The 20,338-nt window shown below is 37.2% G+C and overlaps 2 protein-coding genes across 3 annotated transcripts in view; one reads left to right on the top strand and one right to left on the bottom strand.

Annotated features, from left to right (window-relative positions):
- Window positions 1–1,315: 1,315 nt before the first annotated feature.
- Window positions 1,316–7,025, bottom strand: LOC114464441 (liver carboxylesterase 2-like). The gene is made up of 13 exons (XM_028448632.1): window positions 6,863–7,025; window positions 5,988–6,180; window positions 5,762–5,903; window positions 4,093–4,226; window positions 3,856–4,009; window positions 3,427–3,531; window positions 2,946–3,044; window positions 2,553–2,696; window positions 2,348–2,425; window positions 2,110–2,257; window positions 1,887–2,036; window positions 1,736–1,808; window positions 1,316–1,654 (listed from the first exon to the last, which is right to left on the bottom strand). Exons 1-13 carry the CDS (start codon window positions 6,936–6,938, stop codon window positions 1,471–1,473), a joined length of 1,680 nt encoding a protein of 559 aa, XP_028304433.1. The 5' UTR covers window positions 6,939–7,025; the 3' UTR covers window positions 1,316–1,470.
- Window positions 7,026–14,367: 7,342 nt separating this feature from the next.
- Window positions 14,368–20,338, top strand: part of banp (BTG3 associated nuclear protein) — a 59,750-nt gene continuing 53,779 nt past the window's right edge. For both annotated transcript variants that reach the window (XM_028448634.1, XM_028448633.1), the window contains exons 1-6: window positions 14,368–14,465; window positions 17,190–17,268; window positions 17,411–17,523; window positions 17,604–17,803; window positions 17,960–18,049; window positions 19,529–19,689. In XM_028448634.1, coding sequence (XP_028304435.1) covers window positions 17,199–17,268; window positions 17,411–17,523; window positions 17,604–17,803; window positions 17,960–18,049; window positions 19,529–19,689 — 634 coding nt within the window. In that variant the 5' untranslated portion in view covers window positions 14,368–14,465; window positions 17,190–17,198. The remainder of the gene's footprint in view (window positions 14,466–17,189; window positions 17,269–17,410; window positions 17,524–17,603; window positions 17,804–17,959; window positions 18,050–19,528; window positions 19,690–20,338) is intronic.

Below are 20,338 nucleotides of genomic sequence, written 5' to 3'. Positions count from 1 at the left end.
TTTAATATTTAGATTTAAATTTAACATTTAGAAACAATATTTAGCATTTAGATATATGACATAACATTTAGATTTTGATTTAAAATTTAGATTTAGATTAAATATTTAGATATAGATTCAACATTTAGATATAACATATACCATTTAGATTTAGATTTAAATATTTAGATTTAATGCTTTTTTTTACCTCTATATATGTGGTTAAATGTTGTGGTAAATGTAGGAAAATGTGCTAAATATGAGAAAAGTGAGATAAATAATGAAAATGTGTTAGCTACAACTTTTATACTGAATTTTTACACTTGGCACCCCATATTTTGCATCACAGATTGCCAACAACACAATCAAATAAGTTCCTTTATAATTTAAGTGGTCACTTCCTGCATCTGGTGAGGCTTTAATCTGCACGTTTCCTGTCAACATCCCAAACAGTTGGGGAAATTCCAGATCTTCCAAAACTCATGTGAAATGTCTGCCCACTCACTGCCTTTGTGTGAGGAAACAAAATTTGTTTTGAGGGCCCTCCAGATGACCTGGCAAACCTCAGACTTGTAACTGGCAGCAACACTTTTCTGGTTCACTCCAGAAGCAACAATGAGCAGTGAAAAACTGAGTTAACAAAAACATAGCCTACATAACAAACAAAAAGGGAAAGAGGGTTATATGAATACATTTTTGTTGTGTATCTTATTTTATTTTGCTTACCTCAAAATTGGCTTCAGTGTCTCTATGCTTGATGAAATGGGACAGCCACTCCAGTTCAGTCAGGATCGGGGACACCATTTTCCTTCCACCTGCGTCACCGCTTTTTCCATGTGCTCTTCTTTTGCCTATCGCAAAAGGGTTCCTCAGATTCCTCCAGGTTTTCCGTCAGAAATTGGGATCCTTGCCAACTATCTCTGATATATCCCTTCACAAATTCTGGGCCATCTGGTGGTCTTCATAACTCTGTAGCGACAATATGCAGATATGAGCGTACCTGCTCAGCAAGTCTTCCTTCAATGGCGTCCATTTTGAAATGAGTGAGCACCGCACGCGACAAGTTTCAAAATACTGGATAATACGGCCTTCGCACGACTTCTGGTGCTCGGGCCCTAAAAAACAGGTGTTGCTACACAAAAGGCAGCAACCTGCTTAATCACTATTAAAACCAGTCATGAATGGGGTAGTAAGGCGTTCATGTACTGTATGTGGAACAATTCATCCATACCGGAATCAGGGCGCACATGGTAACTAAAACCCAAAAACTAAAAAAGAAAGACAAAACAGCTGTGTTTTATTTGATTTAATTAATTAAACATTATTTTTCTCATGCAAACACAAATGGACAGATGAAAAGAAATCATTCAAAGGTAAAACAATAAACTAATTGTAAGAAGATCATTTGAAACAGATTTGTAAGTTAGGTTTATCATTATTAGATTTAGGCAGTGCAGTTTGCAGAAGAATTAGAAGTTAAGTCTGACTATTTCAGAGCTCAACGTGCTCCGTTTTCTGCTGATGTTCTTTGATCTTCTCTGGTAGGGTGTGAGTCATGAAGACAAAGCGGTCCTTCTTTAGCTGATGACCAGACTCAGATTTTAAATCTAATCCCATGTACTTCTCATCTCCTCCATACTTTGGCCAATGAGTAAGACCCTCCCCATTCGGCGACCTACATGGTAAACAACTTTTAGGAATAGTTTGTCGTGGATTTATGTTTGGGAAAACATTAAAACGTTGATATTTCCTATACCCTGTGCGAGCAAAGTTTGCCCAGTAGTTCATCACGGTTTTACTGAACTCTACCTCCTCTTCAGGGCAAGGATCTAGATCAACATAATTCTGGTTAAATATTCAGTAACCAAGGAAACAGAGCTGTAATCATTGTATATTTTTATACTTACCAACTAATCCCACATCATTTGTAAGGAAACAAAATCCAAACACCATAAAAACTTCATCTCCATGATCACTCCCAACAAAGTCAGGCCTATTTTTCTTTAGGAATCTGGGTGGATACTTGTACTCATACAGGTAAACATCAGCCCCAGCATCTACAATTAGAATGAGATGAGTAAAAGTTAGTGATTTAACTAGATAAACTTACAAAAAGTGGAACAAACTTACCTCTGTGTGCATTAGCAGTCTTGATAGCCGGAACATTAAATATGAAGTCTCCTAAAAACTCTGTGAACCCTTTTCTATTCTTGACACGATCCTCACCAGTTCCGATATATTCCTCAGTCAATAAATCAATCTTAAAGTCATTTTTGGCCTTAAATGAAAAAAATGAACATGTTTTTTAAAAGTACAATTTAATGCTTGAAATTGCTTAAATTGTACTATTAGGATGGATCTTTCTTACATCAGGAATGAACATGGACAAAGTCTTACGAAAGTCATCCCGATCCAATCCTTCAGTCAGGTTTGAGATGCCAAGAGACTTAAAAAAAAAAAAAAAAAAAGCCAGAAAATAGCACAAAACTTCAGTTTGGAAAAAAAGATGAATACAAAAAATTATGTATTTATTACTAAATGATTAAACATTTTCAAAAAGAATTACAACTTACATCTGCAACCATCCAACCGCCTTCATCACTATTAAAACCAGTCATGAATGGGACAGTTAGGAGTTCATGCTTCTGGAACAATTCATCTACACTTTTTGTTAGGAAATGCCCATCAACATTGATAGTGTATCTTAAGCTTATATCCTACACACACACACACACACACACACACACACACACACACACACACACACACACACACACACACACACACACACACACACACACACACACGCACACACACACACACACACACACACGCACACACACACACACACACAAAAATACAAGTGAATTTCAGAATTGCACCAAGTATTTGAACATAAGATTAATTAGTGACTCCTTTACAAAACTAATCAGATCATCTCCTGAAGTAATTATTCTGTATCTTACTTCTGCAATAGCCATAATGGAATTAAAATCAAGGTTTCTCATGCAATCACCGATCTCCTCTGTGCTTTCGATGCTACAACCAGTACCATTTGCAATTGCCTGAAAAGACAGAAAAGAGAAAGCACACATTGGTTTGGTATTGAACATGAATGTGAATCTGCATTATTATTGTGTGCTGTAAATCTTGTGGCAACAAATCTGTGCTGTACCAGTTACCTGAAGTCATCACTTTTACTCTTATTTGTGTTTGTGTAATTAGGGTGAACTTTTCAGTTTTAAGTTAAGTTTTCTTTTATTTTTATCTTCACTCATAAGGACACATCAAATGGATCAGCAGATGCCTCTGAGGAAGACTGGCAGTTTACAGACAAAAAAGTTGTCTGAATAAAAGAAACATGACGAAGACAAAACTAACTTGCTTGAATTATAACTTGGGAATTTATGATAATTTCTTTCTCAAAATAAACCCAATGTAAATAACCTGAGTCAGAGGAAAAGGGTTGTCCGACATGATCAAGTCTATTGCTGCGGTTCCACTCTCGGCAATGGCACGTTGGAAAAGCCCATCGGACAATGGAGAGAGAAGCTGTTAATAATCAAAACAAAGACATGTTACATGTGAACAGTTAAAAAGTAGCAACACAGCAGCAACAACACATGAACATTCACTGTATGATCTAAATTTCACTTCTGAAATTTAAATCACTATTTACAATTTGGGATTTCTCTAGGGGGTGTCTCTTGCTCAAAGCTCCAACAAACCACAGGTTTTCCCTTCAATCAGATTACTGAGGGTACAAGACCTTTAGTTCAAACAAGTTGAACAAAGCTCATGAAGATTCAGCCTAAATACTTCAAGCAAAGGAGAATGAAGGGCAATGAATAAGTCTTAAATCAGTTAAGTCCTTACCAGAAGTGAAACACTCACTCCACCTGCAGACTCTCCAAATATTGTTACTAAATCTGGATCCCCTCCAAAATTATGAATGTGCTGTTTGGTCCACCTCAAAGCTTGTATCTGGTCCAGGAGACCAAAGTTCCCCGACACTTGTTCATCCCCAGTGCTGAAATGACACAGTTATATTTAGGTTTGTTTATTTGTCGAATAGAAGAACATATTCACTGTCAGAGGAGTGCAGGATCCAACCTGAGGAAGCCCAGAAGTCCCAAGCGATACTGGATTACAACTACAACCACATCCTGATAAGCTGCAAGAGCAGAGCCATCATACATAGAGGCAAAGCCAATAGTAAAACCACCACCATGGATCCAAACCATGACCTGCAAAGGAATAAAACAAATTACTAATAATAATAATAATAATAATAATAATAATAATAATAAGAGCTTTAAAAATAATATTAATAATAATTAATAATATTAAGTTTAAAGAGCCATTTTAACATTAAAAGAAACATGATAAGTAGTTTCAGCAGTTAAAAGAAGTCTGAATAGATGAGTTTGGAGGCGTATTTTGAAAGAGTCCAGAGTGGTACAGTTTCAAATGATTCAGCTAGTGAATTCCAGAGGGAGAAGGCGGCTGCAGAAAAGGCTCTGTCCCTGCAGGTTTGGCGCATGGTGCGAGGTGGAGAGAGGAACTTAGCATCTGAGGAGTGGAGGTTGTGAGAAGGGATGTGGGGGTGAAGGAGTACAGTTAGATATAAGGGGCCCTGGTTGTGGAGGGCTTTGTAGGTGAGGCAGAGAATTTACACATGGATACGTTACTGAAAAGGAAGCCAGTGGAGTGCTTGGAGGACAGGGCTGATGTGGTCATGGGAGTGGGAGGTAGTGAGTAGATGGATAGCAGAGTTCTGGATGTACTGTAATTTGGCGAGGACTTTGGATGAAGAACCATGAAGGATGTTGTTGCAATAGTCCAGTTTGGAAGTAATGAATACATGGATCAGAGTTTCTGCAGCAGAGAAGAAGGATGAAGAAGGCGGGTAATGTTCTTAAGGTGGAAGAAATTAGTTCTGGTGAGTTGCTTGATGTAATGTTCGAAGTAAAGGCTGCTGTCAGGAATAAGTCCAAGGTTGCAAACGTGAGGGGAGGGGAGAAGGGTGGTGTTGTTGAGGTTGAAGGACAAGTTGTCGACAGAGTTTGTCTGGGATTTAGGACCTAAGATGATAAGATTGGATTTGTCATAGTTGAGGTGAAAGAAATTGGCGTGCATCCAGGATTTTGTATTGGTGAGGCAGTTGGTCAGGATAGAGCAAGTTGAAGTGGTGATGGATTTGGTGGAAATATAAATCTGGGGGGGGGGTAGTAGGTAGCGGGTGTGGTGGTGGTGGTGGGTGGGATTGGGTAGCATGAGTTTGAGGCAACAGGAAAAGTGAGCAGGATACTGTGGATGGTGTCTATTTTTTATCAGAAAAATGACAGGAAGGTGTTTATCCACAGAGATACGGGCTGAGGTGTTGGCAGCGGGGTTTAGGAGCTTGTTGGTAGTGCAGAAAAGAGACGTTGGATTGTTGGAGCCAGTGTGGATGAGATGGGAGTAGTACGCAAATCAGGCTGTGTTCAGGGCATGTGTTGGGTCGACCAAGTTTCAGGAGCTTTTGCTTTGGTACATGCTGGAGGGACTGATGAATGGGGCTTGGGGTTGGCTGGATTAATAAAGGATTTATTGTATTGACTGTGACTGTATGGGGAATGGGGAGAGAAGTACCAGGCAAGGGCAGAGAGATCTGGGGCTTGTAAGAGGTGGAACATACAGATGGAGGAGGAAGGTGTAGTCAGTCATGCAGCTGACTACAACTGAAAAACTTTAGAGTTTTCCACCCTGCATTTTTGTTCCAACAAATACAGTTTCTTACTGGGAGCTTGGCATCCTCAGCTCTGTTGGCAGGTGTGAAAATGTTCAGGTAAAGACAGTCCTCAGAAACATCAGGTATATCAGTTAACATTCCACCCATTTTTTCCAGTAGGTCCAAAGTGATTTTCTTGCTCTGAATGCATCTGATAAACAGAGGTAACATCAGTAATTATCCACCATAGTTATCTATGAATGAAATAGAACATAAATCCTGAGAGAGGTCTCACATTAGTGGCTGCTTGGTGGCATCTCTCACACCTTCCCATCCCTCGATTGGTTGAGGAGCTCTCAGTCTTAGTGAAGGGCCAATGGGTGGCTTGGCGAACGGGACACCCAGGTAGGCATGAACCCTTGTATCTGTTCCTTTTACATTTAACTGTAGACCTCTCAGTGCCCCGAGCGTTGTGTGGACTTCAGGTGCTGTCAGGACATTACAATTTAAACCTTTAGAGTAAATGTGGCTTAGAGTGACCTTTATACCATTCCTTACGGCTTCTTTCCAAAACCACAACCACTTTTATCTGCATGCTACTGGCTGACAGGTAGGTGAAAGGACTGACTGCTTTGGTAAACCCCTGCTATTGTCATATTTTATATTGTAGTCAAAATCCAGTGATTCGATTGCATAGTTTTTTTTGTTTTTGTTTGTCTTTAACAACTTTTGTAGGATCTGCTCATCCAACTGTATCAAAAGAACTGTGTGGTTCCAGTATTTCTCTGCCTTTCCCCTAACAAACCATCTCTGAATTTCTTGCAAAGCCTTTTAGTTCAGAAATGTACATAAAACAAATGCTTTACATATGCAAGCCTCTTTGTAAAACCACTTCTTAGGCAACATTTCTGCTATCTTTCTCTCCAACACTCAAGTCAGGTAACCAAAAGACAGTCCCTGCTCAGTTTTTCACCTTTAGACTCTTTAGACACAAGCAGGCAAAAATAAACCTCAACGATGCACAAAGGGAGAAAATATAGTTAGATTACATCAAGTCAACATAGTAATCAATGATACTTTGAAAAGAAAGATTAGGTGTAGTTTAAATAGATAATACCTTGGTCTGTGTGAAGTTTTCACCGTGGTGGTGCAAATGATTAATAACCTTACCATACTGGTCGGCTGCAACCCTCAGACATAAGAGAGAAATGAAGAAGCAGAAAGTTTGCTCTGCATGGATCTCCATGTTGGTCTGTGCAGATTATGTAACTCTGCAGGAGTGTGAAAAGAGAAAAGAGAGCGTCGAACTTTGTTCCACATAAGTGGCACTGCAGTGATGTTCATAGTACTAGTAAACATAGCTCAGCTGTTGGCTGTGCAGCGCTGTGGGGCGGGGCTGCTGTGACTGGTTGTGTCTTATCTACTGTAAGAGGAACGCCCATAATCAAGACATTTTTGAATTTCCCCACTAGTGGCAGGTCAGCAAAAACCTGGGGATGTAGTTACACTTTAATCACTATTAAAACCAAATATGAATAGGATAGTTAGGACATTGCGTTTCTCAAACAATTCATCCATACTTGAATCAGGTAGCACATAGTAACCAAAACTCAAAAACAAAAAAAGAAAGATAAAACAAAGGTGTTTTATTTGATTTTATTATACAAGTTTTAAAATCAAAAACCTCATTCATCATATTTCTAGATTATATACATATTAGAGTATAGAGTCCTTTTTTTATTTCCCTTATGTAAACACAGATGCACAGAAACCTTTCAAAGGTAACACAATAAATCTACATGTAAGAAAATCCCGTTTTAAACAGATTTGTACGTTAGGTTTCTCAATATTAGATCGAGGTAGTGCAGTTTGCTGATGAATTAGAAGTTAAGTCTGACTATTTCAGAGCTCAACGTGCTCTGTTTTTTGCTAATCTTCTTTGATCTTCTCTGGTAGGGTGTAAGTCATGAAGACGAAGCGGTCTTTCCTTTCCTTAGATAATCTATTTTTTTTCTTCAGGAAATGACCATCAACATTGAGCATTTGAAATTGTATAAAAGCCATCAGTGGCTGCTTTACAAAAGCTAATCTCCTGAAGTAATTACTCTGTATCATACTTCTGCAATAGCCATAATGAAATCAAGGTCAAAGTTTCACTAATCTCCTCTGTACTTTTGATGCTACAACCAGAACTAATTGCAATTGCCTGAAAAGACAGAAAGGGCCCACTATGGTTTGGCATTGAACATAATTATGAGGCATATAGCTAGATGTAGGCAGGGACAGCCACCGACTTCAGAATGCAGCAGGTTATTTATGCGAGTAAATACAGTGGGGCAAAACAGTATTTAGTCAGCCACCAATTGTGCAAGTTCTCCCACTTAAAATGATGACAGAGGTCTGTAATTTTTATCATAGGTACACTTCAACTGTGAGAGACAAAATGTGAAAAAAAAAATCCAGGAATTCACATTGTAGGAATTTTAAAGAATTTATTTGTAAATTATGGTGGAAAATAAGTATTTGGTCACTTCAAACAAGAAACATCTCTGGCTCTCACAGACCTGTAACTTCTTCTTTAAAAAGCTCTTCTGTCCTCCACTCGTTACCTGTATTAATGGCACCTGTTTGAACTCGTTATCTGTATAAAAGACACCTGTCCACAACCTCAAACAGTCAGACTCCAAACTCCACTATGGCCAAGACCAAAGAGCTGTTGAAGGACACCAGGAAAAGAATTGTAGACCTGCACCAGACTGGGAAGAGTGAATCTACAATAGGCAAGCAGCTTGGTGTGAAAAAATCAACTGTGGGAGAAATTATCAGAAAATGGAAGACATACAAGACCACTGATAGTCTCCCTCGATCTGGGGCTCCACGCAAGATCTCATCCCGTGGGGTCAAAATGATCATGAGAACGGTGAGCAAAAATCCCAGAACCACACGGGGGGACCTGGTGAATGACCTGCAGAGAGCTGGGACCAAAGTAACAAAGGTTACCATCAGTAACACACTACGCCGACAGGGCATCAAATCCTGCAGTGCCAGACGTGTCCCCCTGCTTAAGCCAGTGCATGTCCAGGCCCGTCTGAAGTTTGCCAGAGAGCACATGGATGATACAGCAGAGGATTGGGAGAATGTCATGTGGTCAGATAAAACCAAAATAAAACTTTTTGGTATAAACTCAACTCGTCGTGTTTGGAGGAATAAGAATACTGAGTTGCATCCCAAGAACACCATACCTACTGTGAAGCATGGGGGTGGAAACATCATGCTTTGGGGCTGTTTTTCTGCTAAGGGGACAGGACGACTGATCCGTGTTAAGGAAAGAATGAATGGGGCCATGTATCGTGAGATTTTGAGTGAAAACCTCCTTCCAACAGCAAGGGCATTGAAGATGAAATGTGGCTGGGTCTGTGAGGCTAGAGAGAGGCAATTCCAGGACACCGTGTCCATACAAGCAGATGTTGCTAAGGCAACGAGGGAGGCCAAGCCACTTTTTGATGTATGAACTGACTGTTCTCTTCAGCTTCTCGACTTTGGTCATGGGGATCTCGTAGACCATTAGGGGCCACATCAGGCGAGGGAGCAATCCAAACTGCAGGCACCACAGTTTCAACTTGCCAGGAAGTAAGGTCTTATCTGGTCCACCAGTTTCTCTTTTACGATGGATATGCTTCTGGATTTACTAGGTTTAAATTTCATCCTTGCCCATGCAATGTTGGCCTGAAGCTTTCCCAGTAGATGTTTGTTGCATGCAACGGTTGAGGTCAAGGTGGTCATGTCATCCTTTTTTACTCACAAATAGGAGGTAGACAATGTCCCGATTGCAGACGTTCTCCTCCCACAGCCCATTTGTGAGCTTGAATAATCAATTCCATTGCCATAGTGAAGGCTAGAGGGGAGATGGTACATCCAGCCATTATTCCCACCTCCAAAGAATGCCATGATGTTGTGTATTCTGTTGTTTGGATACAGAATTGCAGATTTTGGATGTAGTTTCTCACCAGGTTTGTATCTGGGATGTGGGATGTGGAAGAAGTTGAAGGCTGTCCAGATGAGTGAATGAGGGACTGATCCGAAAGCGTTGGCAAGGTCCAGGAATAAAATGTGCAGGTGTCTTCCTTCCCTTTTGGCAGATTGGATTTGGTGTCATATCATGCTGATATGCTCCAAGCATCCTGAGAAACCAGGTGTGCCAGCTTTCTGCACAGATGTGTCAATAAAGTTGTTTTGCTTCAAGTATGTTGTCATTCTTTTAGCCACAAAGCTAAAGAAAACTTTTCCTTCCACATTCAACAGGTTGATCTGGCGGAACTGATCAATGTTTGAGGCATCTTTCTTCTTGGGGATTACCACTCCTCCTGCTTTTTGCCAAACTTTTGGGATGGTTTGATTTGTCCAAATCACCTTCATTTGCCTCCACAAAAAGCGTAAGATGTTTTTGTACCGCCGTTATATAACTCCGTTTGGTTCTAAGTCAAGTAGAAGTAATCCTAACCCTAACCCTAATCCTAACCTTTTTTGCTGCTGGTCAGATGAAATACCAATCAATTCAGAAGCAAATAAGAAGAAGGGTGTGTTTCTGTTTTTGAAGGGGGTGTACCCGCTTACAAACTAAAACGCCCCTTTTTGCTGCTGGCTGGATGATATTAAGCATAGCAGCATTGCTGAAATTTTCCTTAATTTTTATTTAACATGGGGTTGAATGATGAAGATCTTTCCACTCCGTTATCTTTTTGTGGTAACAGAGTGGAATAACCACATGAATGTTGGTCACAGCCATCACATACTGAGGTACAACTGAATTGTTCCTGTTGTAATACCTAATGTCCTTTATTGCCTTTTTAAAAATTGACATCAAAAAGTTGTTCTCGGGTTTCCACGGATAAGATTGATGATAACGCAGTGAAAAGGAAAAAGCATACCCACCTTACACAAAGCTATTTTTAGCAGGGGCCAAATTTTTACTTCACCTTTTAGTTCAAAGACGCATTAGGCTAACGTAGGTTTTCTGTGACACTAACTAAAATTACTTTTTTCCAAAATTTTAACTGTGGAATGACTAGGTGAAGTGTCCCGGATGCTGATGTCACCGCAAAAAGGTGTATAGGAGTCCACAACTTGCATCTCAGCTCCCTATATCAGAACTGCATTAGATTAGAAAGAATGTTTTTTATTTGCAAACCAGGCTGAGTTTTAAAGTGAGTAAAGCATGTTTTGAGTGTTCGCAAGTTTTCGGCATGAGTTTAACTCCACAGTTTGAATTCAGGTGTTTTGAGTTCGAGACTTTGACTTCCCACACATTTTGATTTGTCTGAAACAAAAACCAACATGCAAGATGAGCCCTCACGTAAGTACATCTGTAGGGAAGTAAATCTGTACCATCGGATTTTGAATTCAAATTTTTATCACTGAATTTTTTTTACATCAAATTTTTATCACTGAATTCTTGAATTTTTTTACATTTCATTTTTTTAAACATTTAAAAATAATAGAAATGCAACAATTAATCGTAAGGCAGTTAAAAATCGATTCATAGGTATCGCGGTTGATATCGATTTTCTGAAAATTGAATCGCAGTACTTTTTTTAAACAGCAGAGGGCGCTATATGTTTATCCTCTTGTTTAAATGCTGAGGCGGCGGGCGGAATATGCTACTACTTTCTTTCTGGCCGCCTTAAACTCTTAAACATGTTCAGAAATGATTCCTTACCCCTTTAGCACCGAAAGAATATCTGTAATATTCCGTGAATATCTGTAAAAGTCACGTTTTTCTATTAGCTCTGTCTGCTAGCGCATAGCATCTCTTCTTCACTGTTAGAATATCTGCATGCCAACTGACCACTGGGTTACCAGCGCCCTCTGCTGGTTCAAACAAATATCTGGCGTAAATACAATGCGGGCTGTTTTTTTTTTAAGTCCAATTGTTAAGGCACAAAATACATTTTCAGTTGCACTTTTAAAAAGAAAAAAGAACTATTATGCAGTTTTGCATTGTTTACTATAGAACCAGAATTTTAATTAATAGACGTCTTCTTCATTTGTATTATTCCTTTATTTATTTCATTCAAGATTTATTTTTAGTGAAATTGCATTGTTTTGAATAGTTTATCAAGGGATTCTTTTGACAATGAAAAATAAAAGGAAATAGTACACTATTGTCTAGTTTTTTTTTCCCAAAAAAAAAATAAAGGAATATTTTTCAGTCATTTATATACAGTCCCATTTTGTAAAATAAATCGTGAGAGAATCATATCGTGAAGTTGAGTGAATTGTTTCATCCCTAAAAAATAATGTCATAGGCAAAAAATTTAATGAAAAAAAACAACTCAGTTTTAAAGATTCATTGTAAAAAAAAAAAAAATTCAGTGCTAAAAATTTGAATTCAAAATTCGTAAGCACAGATTTACTTACATAAGCACTCCTGTTTGCTGCACCTTTATATTTATTTATTTGACAGGGACAATGCAGTCAGACATAGTTACTGCAAAAGATACAACTGATGTGATGCATACAGTGTATAGCTAGTGCTAATTCTCAACTCCTGTCCCTGGTTGAGCTTTTCCCGAGATACAAAATATACAAAATGTATAAAAGCAAAATCTTAAACACATTAACTTTTTTACAACAGTGATCTAGCATTTATACATAGCTGTATCTCCACCTATTACTCTTTCACCTCCATTCTCTGCTCCCTCTTCCTCCTGGATTAAAAGATACCAAAAACACACACCATCAAACAAAACCTTTGTTTAAGTCCATGTTGGGTTTGGGGTTTTTTTTAACCTAGGGTCAACCTAAGAGTCATTAACACATCAACTATACTTTATACACTGACAAGTGACAATTAATAGACTATGACTAATTTAAAAAAATACATGTGAACGAACACTAAATCAAAACATATCTTTATTTTTGTCCAAAACTAAACTATACTATTCACATGGGACAAAATTCAATCAGAACAAAGTTTATTTTTTGGAAATGATCTAATCAAAACTCCTCAATATCACTGTCTTCCTGTCAGTCTAAATGTAATTATTTATACTGCCAATATTTTGATACATCTTTTATTTATTCACCCAAAACAAAGCTAATTCCCTGTAGGTGCAAACATACATGGTAATAAAAAAAAAAAAACCTTCTCATTCTGATTGATATGAAATCAATATTATAATTTGCTTATTTTTGATGTGTTGACCTCCATAAACCGTTTTTAACTTTCCCCTGAGCAAAGGATGTTGGTGACATCTGAAAATAACAGAGCACAACACTGACCCCTGGTGGACACTATTGGTAATAGTTGAAAATATGGATCCGTGGTATTATTTTACAATAGTGTGTGTGTAATATACTGAATTGCTGATACTTATTATATTTCCTGATTAAATTAGTTAATTTGTTTATATATATTATATTGGCATTCTGTCTCTATGGTTCTATATTTCAAGTATTGTCTTCTTCATTCTTCTTTTGTCTCCATCTGATTTTTTTTAATCATTATCATATAATGACTTTAATGAGTTAATAAAATATACGTTAAGTCAAAAAATTATTTTAATAATAAAGGTTACTCCTGTTGTGTGCCAGTTATTTTTTTTAAAATCAGTTATGGATCCTTCTAATCCAATATTGTCGTACACGTACTCATTTTTGGTTTGCAGGCCAAACGTGACCAAGTCTGATACCAAGTGGACCAGACCCAAAAAATCCAGATATTTCAAAGTGAAAAAACACAAACAAACAAACCAAGAAAAACAATTATTCATAACTGTGCCATATGTTCTGGTAATCTGTGGGAATATCTGCGAAAAGTGGAGTTTCCCCGCAACAATTTGCTAACAAAAATGTACAGCAATCCTATGTAGATGATGGAGGGACTGAAATATCTGTAACTAAATGATGTTGATTTACAACATAAATAACTGACAAATGTCAGCCCCTGTAGGATCTTCTCTTAAATTTCCTTCATTTTGTGATGAATTATTATTACTTTTACTTAATTTGTGCAAATTCTGTCAAATAATTTCTGTCAATAATTTGATGGAGACTGTGAACGCTTCAAATATTGTGGAGTTTCATTGAATTCGTGTATATGGAGAGGCTCCAATATCTACAACTGAATAAACTTTTAACTTCGTCCTGCGGTTCACAATGGATGCCCAGAAGGAACTTATTTTGCCCCCGGGTCGCCAACCTTTTTTGGATCATGACCACATTTTGATATCACAAATTCTGGCAACCCCAAATACTTTTTTCCCCTATAATTAGTTTTTTTTTTTTTTTTTATCATATTTGCTATACTGTGTAACAAACACAGTTATTATTATTCCTTTTTTTCTTTCTTTTCTTTAAAATACATTTATATTTGAGTGAGAATACAGAATAAAGTTGTTTAAGACTGTGTGTTTTGTTTTAATTTGAAAAAGAATAATAATAATTTCAGGCGACCACATTTAAATTTCAAGCGACCCCATATGGGATCACGACCCCAAGGTTGAAAAACCCTGTAAAAACACAATAATGTCACTGAGAGGTAGGATCTAATTGTAATGTTTTCTACAAAAAAAAAAAAGGCTCCAAAAACACAAAATGACAACTGAAATACGTATGTGTTTAGCAGCGTGCCCCCACCCTACCATAGCCCCCACCTCCAACGTGCCCCGGTGCACATCGGGACGGAGCGCACGAGGCGAGGACCCATCTCTCGCGAGGAACGACGCCGTTATCGAATCTCCTCAAAACAACACGAGAATTCATCATTCACACGGTAATATAACCCAAACTTGTTCGCTGTGTGAAGAGTGGCGACCAAAGCCGAAGCCAAATCAGTGATATTTGCCTTTTTTCCTCCTCATATTGCCAAACGCTGCTCAGGCCTTCAGGCCCGACTAGCATGCTAGCCGTGACGCTAGCGTAAATAGCCTATAGCGTCTGCTTTGCAGCTATTTCACTTTAGCATTAGCTCCGATGCTAACTTCTGAATCTGGAGCATAAACTAGCATCGGTTTTTAGCCATGTATTTGTTCGCTCTAATGACTGTGCTAACTATTGGGCAATTGGTGGATAAATTAATATTTGACTTAAAAAAGATGACCATTTAAGATATTTTGTTTATTTTTGGCTGTTATGAAGTCTGATACCCGCCCAGTTAACTAGTATAGGATTAACTACGATGTCTGTGTATATATATATATATTATCATCATGCACTAGTTAATACACAATTTTTCACTGTTAAATCATACCAGCATCTGTAGTTATTGAGTAATTGATCTGATTGATATCGTGTAAATAGGTCATCTTGAGGATCGCTGGTTCTCAGGTTTGGAGTTCAGAATCAGAATTCCTTTATTAATCGCGGGGGGAAATTGCTTTTAAATAATAATAGTTGAATAATAAATGATTACTGAACCCCTGTCTATTTGTAGAATTGTTTTTCTTGCATTTTTTTTTAAACTGTTGAAAGGATAAGAGTTTATAATAACTAAAATATGTACCTGGAAATTAACAAAACTTGATTTCAGAACCAAAGAATCCTCTCGAATGAGATGTGGGAATTTTCCCACATAAATTAGTGTTTCATTAAGTATTTTAGAATGAGCTTTGCTGGTGTCCCTGAAGTCCCCAAACCTGACAGTATTTGAGAGTCATTTGGGTCTGTGTTGTGGTTGTGAATAATTATTTTTTAAAATGAATTATTTATTTTCAAAATTACTACATGGAGGTAAGGCTGCAAAAAACAACAATTTTAATAATTGATTTAAAGAAAAAAAAGTCATCCTTAAGTAACCCATCTTCGACCATCGACACAGGCCTGATGTCATTGTCTTTGTCTTCATGAGTTATGAAGCCTACTGATAGTATAATATGTGTGTATTATAACACAATTTATAACTCAATAATACACATATACACACGCAGTACCTTATAAGAATACTTCATTACACAAATTTGAGTAGATGTCATATGTTAGTTTAACCCCTGTTTATTGTTCTCACTCATACTCTAAGTCAGAAAATTAAAACTTGAGGCTTTAATCTTAAAACTGTTACCACCATTGTGTGCAAGTTAAATTTTATCCATAAAGCCTTAAACCCTGCTTAAGCTGATTAATAATATACATTTTATTTGAACGTCAGTGCCTTTCAGGTCACCCAATGTCACTTAACAGTACATAATAAAACCACAACAGCAGAGTATAAAACCACAATAAATTTAAGCTAAAACAGTATAAAAACAACAGTTGAAGTGAAGCTAAAACTCAGATACAGATGGGAAACTTAAAATAAAAAAAAGTGTCTCTCACACACATTGGTCTTATTCAAGATTAAAGTCAAGATCGGTAATTCTCAACTGGTGGGTCGTGGACCTGTACTGTGTGGGCCGCGGACAGCTGGTCAAAAATAAATACTTAATGTCTCAATGTTTATCTTGAAATAAATTTTTCTTTTGACAGGCCTTCTGTGAAATGCATGTCGCACAGGAAAATATATAGATTAAGATTATATATGTGTGTTTTGAACAGCTATTTTTGAAAAACTAAATTTGGTTTGTTGAATTCTTAAAAAAAAAAGTGGGTTGCGATTTAATGACCATAGCAAAATATGGATCCCAGGGTGAGATCAGTTGAGAACCCCTGGTCTAGATTGTTCCCTAAAACATCAATTTACACCATGGACAATCTCATACAAGAATTAGAAATTGAGAGGCACTATATTAGCTATACTGCTGTTTAATTACAGCCCAGCTTTTAGTGCTTATGGACTCCTTCAAGTTACAAGTCTTTATTTTTTACAATAAATTTGACATGACTGTACATTTTACTCTAGCATGTATTTCACTTCAAAACATGTTATTCACTTGTAAATTATAGCTGCTACTTTAGCATTTTGTTATTGTCGGGTAATGAATGTGAGTTGACAAATTCAAAAAGGAAAATTAAGAGAAACAAACAATAATCATGATACGACAATCCAACAGTTGCAACACACGGAAGCTCCTGCAATAAAATAAACCAAATTACCTCCACAAAATTATAATATTACAGTTTTTCCTCTTTGTGTCTTTATTTAGTCTAAAAGTCACTTCCTTGTATTTAAATCAGCTCGATATATAGTTGCAAGGAGTCGAGTATAATTAAATCAGAGGATTATTTTATTTTTATTAAAAGAAGAAATAGTCTGTTAGAAAAAAAAATAGGCTTGATTTTCAGAGTAAAGCTGTCCCAATATTTGTTAAAATCTAGAGTAACTGGACACACCTTCATGCATCTGAGTGAGTGTAACCTCAGATTTCTTGGAACAGAATATTAATTCATCTTTTGCTGTAAATAGCAAAAAAATATAAAATGTAAATAAAATGCCTCATGGTTGATAGTGAAAGTCTAATACTGTACTCTACTGTGCAATTGTGATAACACAATGGTAACATTTTAAAAACTTTTCTCTGAAAGTCAGACAGACATAAGTGTTTTCTTTCTATTGTTTTTCCAGCGTTAAACAATGTCGGAGCAAGAGTTAGACGACATTGTGCAAATTTCAGTGGAGGACTTTCATGACGAAAAATGTAAAAGTAAGTTTCCAACTTTTCACTAAAGATATATAAGCATTTTACTCTTTTATTACAGCTGGAGAGCTTTGGAATACATTTGAGTTTAAATAAGGAAACTTCTTTTTGTAATCAAAGAGACTTTGTTTTTCTTTTGTAATTATAGCAGAAATGCTTGGAAATCATGAGGAAGATGAAGAAAGGCCTCAAAGGAAACGAAGAAAACTCGCCAGCAGTCAGGAATTTAATGGCAGCAATCAAGAAGTATTTTTAATAAAGGTCTGGCTTGGTGTTTTGTAGTTATGAGCAGTTGACATTCAAGTGTTCGTTTTAGAATGCTGAGTGTTTTGTGTTTTCAGAATCTGCTGCTTTCATTCACTGGCTCGATAACTCAGAGGCTGGAGGGGATTGAGTCAAAGCTACAGTCTCTGGATGCAACGTGCAAAGCTCTTGGGCGTAAACTAGACACAATGTTAACCTGTAGCAAGAGCCCCATTCAAGTTCCTATGGTAGCAGGATCCCCTCAAGGAGCCACTCAGACATGGAATAAAGTGCGATGGTGAGCGCCAAGTTTTCCTGCACTCATTCCATCAAACAGACAATATCTATTCATCTAATTTACTTTACTATGACTTAGCAGAAACTCTTTTGTACTTCACTTTATCAATATGGTATATAACTGATTGTTGTTTTTATTTTTATTTCTCTTTTGTAGTGTTGTTCCTCAAACAAATGTTATAGTCAGCAATGACCACCCCAAGGGGACCATCCATGATGAAGCTCCTTTAGATTCCCTGCTTAACAAGTGAGTGGCTAACAATGAAAGTGATTCAAAAACATAGTATCATAAACAAAATAGTATCATAAACAAAATACAGTCACCCATGTATAAAAACATTAAAAAACAAAACTAAGGGATTGGGCCGGGACAACGCGTCGACGCAAAAAATACATCGATGCAAAATGTGCGCGCCAATGCGTCGTCTCACCAAAACAAAGATGGCAGGTGCCGGAGATTAACTAACGCGAGTGGCTCCTCCGAGTTTCAAAAGTGCAAGGCATTGAAGACACGCACTCGTTTGTCAAAGGTAGCTGTTCCCCGTAACCCTTGTCCTTTATTCCGGGTGTGACCGGACGGCAGCGCGCTGACACGACAAGGAGGAAACTCTTGCTGTGACATCAGAGGCAGCAGCAACAGCACACTCACACACGCGATGAGAGAACACATTTACATACCACTGTGATACCCTAGTAGTCCGTCCTGATTTGTAAATTAAACACAATGTATGTTTGCTGTACACATAGGCATCTATTGGAGTTTTTCCTTTGCAGTCTGACCTTTTATTTTTCCCTTAAACTTTGTTTAAGGACACAGAAGCGCACACATGTGTGCACTCCACCTCCTGTCCACCTGTCAAGCGTAACGTTATGAAAGTTGTTTAATCAAATACACTGGTACGGTGGTATATTAAAAATTTATATCATAATGAAAATATATACCAGTATTTGGTATGAACTGGTATACCGCTCAGCCCTACGTTATAAATTTTAGTCGAAAAACAAAAATAAAATCATTTAATACCTAATTTATCATTCAGCAACTGAAAAAAGGAATAGGCTGAAGCCCAGTGGCTTATTTTTGCCTATCCTGTACCATCATAGGATTAATCCAACACATCAAAGTACCACATCAAAATTAAATACATGATAGTTTAAAGTGGAAGTTTAATCAAATTTTAATTCACATTTATAACCTTTGATTATTTTTTATTTTAAAGTATTTTTTAATACTAACAGAATATCTTCATCATTTAGTTAATTCCATAACTTCACTCTCAAAACTGAAACACATCTGTATTTGACATTAGTTCTCACTTAGCAGGTTTTAAACATTAGCAATCCCCCTTAAATTATAAACCCCCTGTCTTAGTTTATTTATTTTTTAATGCAAACAGGAATGCTCTTATTCATTACACAAAACACAAATTCTAATGCTTTTAGTATAACGTTCCAGAAACTTTAATGTGGATGATCCTATATGAAGCTGATTCATTATATCCAACTTTATTTATTATCCTAATAGCCTTTTCCTGTTCTGACACAATGTAGCAGTCATTTTCCATGAAATTGTATTTCATGTCACAAGTCTGTCATAACTCCTAACACTGTGCCACCAACGTTTTGAAAAAAATAATCAAATGAAGATAGACCCAATTCATTCACTTTTTCACAATTGATTAAGTTTATACAATGTCATTTTGTGTTTTTTCCCTGTGGCAACTAGAAAACGTCAGAATACGATCGTGGTGAAGGTTCCCGGTCCAGAAGAGAGTCAAGAAGAGCAGGAGAGCGGCTCAGAGGCCAGTGACACGGTTTCCAACGGGGGTCAGGGCGGGAATGGACAAAACGGTCAAAATGTCACTCTCATCACTCTTAATTCAGAAGGTATGGTGTTGACTGTTTTATAGTGTAACTGACAGAAAACAACAACATACATTACTAGTCCAAAGCCTGGACACACCTTCTCATTTACTATAAATAACAATTTTGTATATCAATAATTATCATTGGAAGTTCTGTATCTACTTTCGGGCAATTTTGTGCCACACTTCTGTCTTGTATTAATTATTTTGTGTTTTTAATGATGGCTCTTAACTCACTTTATAGTTTGAAGGGCTACCAGTGAGAAAAGCACTTCTTAAATGCTACATTTTCACGGTTTTACTTTATTTAGAGTAAGGAAGGCTAGCAGTAACTTGAAAAGGTAGGAAATGTTGAGGTTTCATGTACATGCAACACTTTTTTCTCCTAATTTATGCAATTGTTTCATTTCCATTAAATTTGATAGCATTTTTAAAAATATATCCATATTTTATATACGTTAACATACGACTGACCATACTCCAGATCTGCAACACTTAAAACATTTGTCACAATGTTTCAGTGAAAATAAACATTGAAAGATCGTTAATTTAATACTAAAACTCTATCAGCAGTATTTAACATTACTAAGTACCAACTTATCAGATTTTAGTAAACTAGAGCTCCTAAGAGCACCTCACATGGTCTATGTGGGCTACCTGGTGACCTCCGG

This window comes from Gouania willdenowi, chromosome 6, assembly GCF_900634775.1.
Source record: "Gouania willdenowi chromosome 6, fGouWil2.1, whole genome shotgun sequence".
NCBI classification, from domain to species: domain Eukaryota; kingdom Metazoa; phylum Chordata; class Actinopteri; order Blenniiformes; family Gobiesocidae; genus Gouania; species Gouania willdenowi.
The sequence above is the reverse complement of the archived record's forward strand: the minus strand, read 5'-3'. Positions and strand labels throughout refer to the sequence as shown.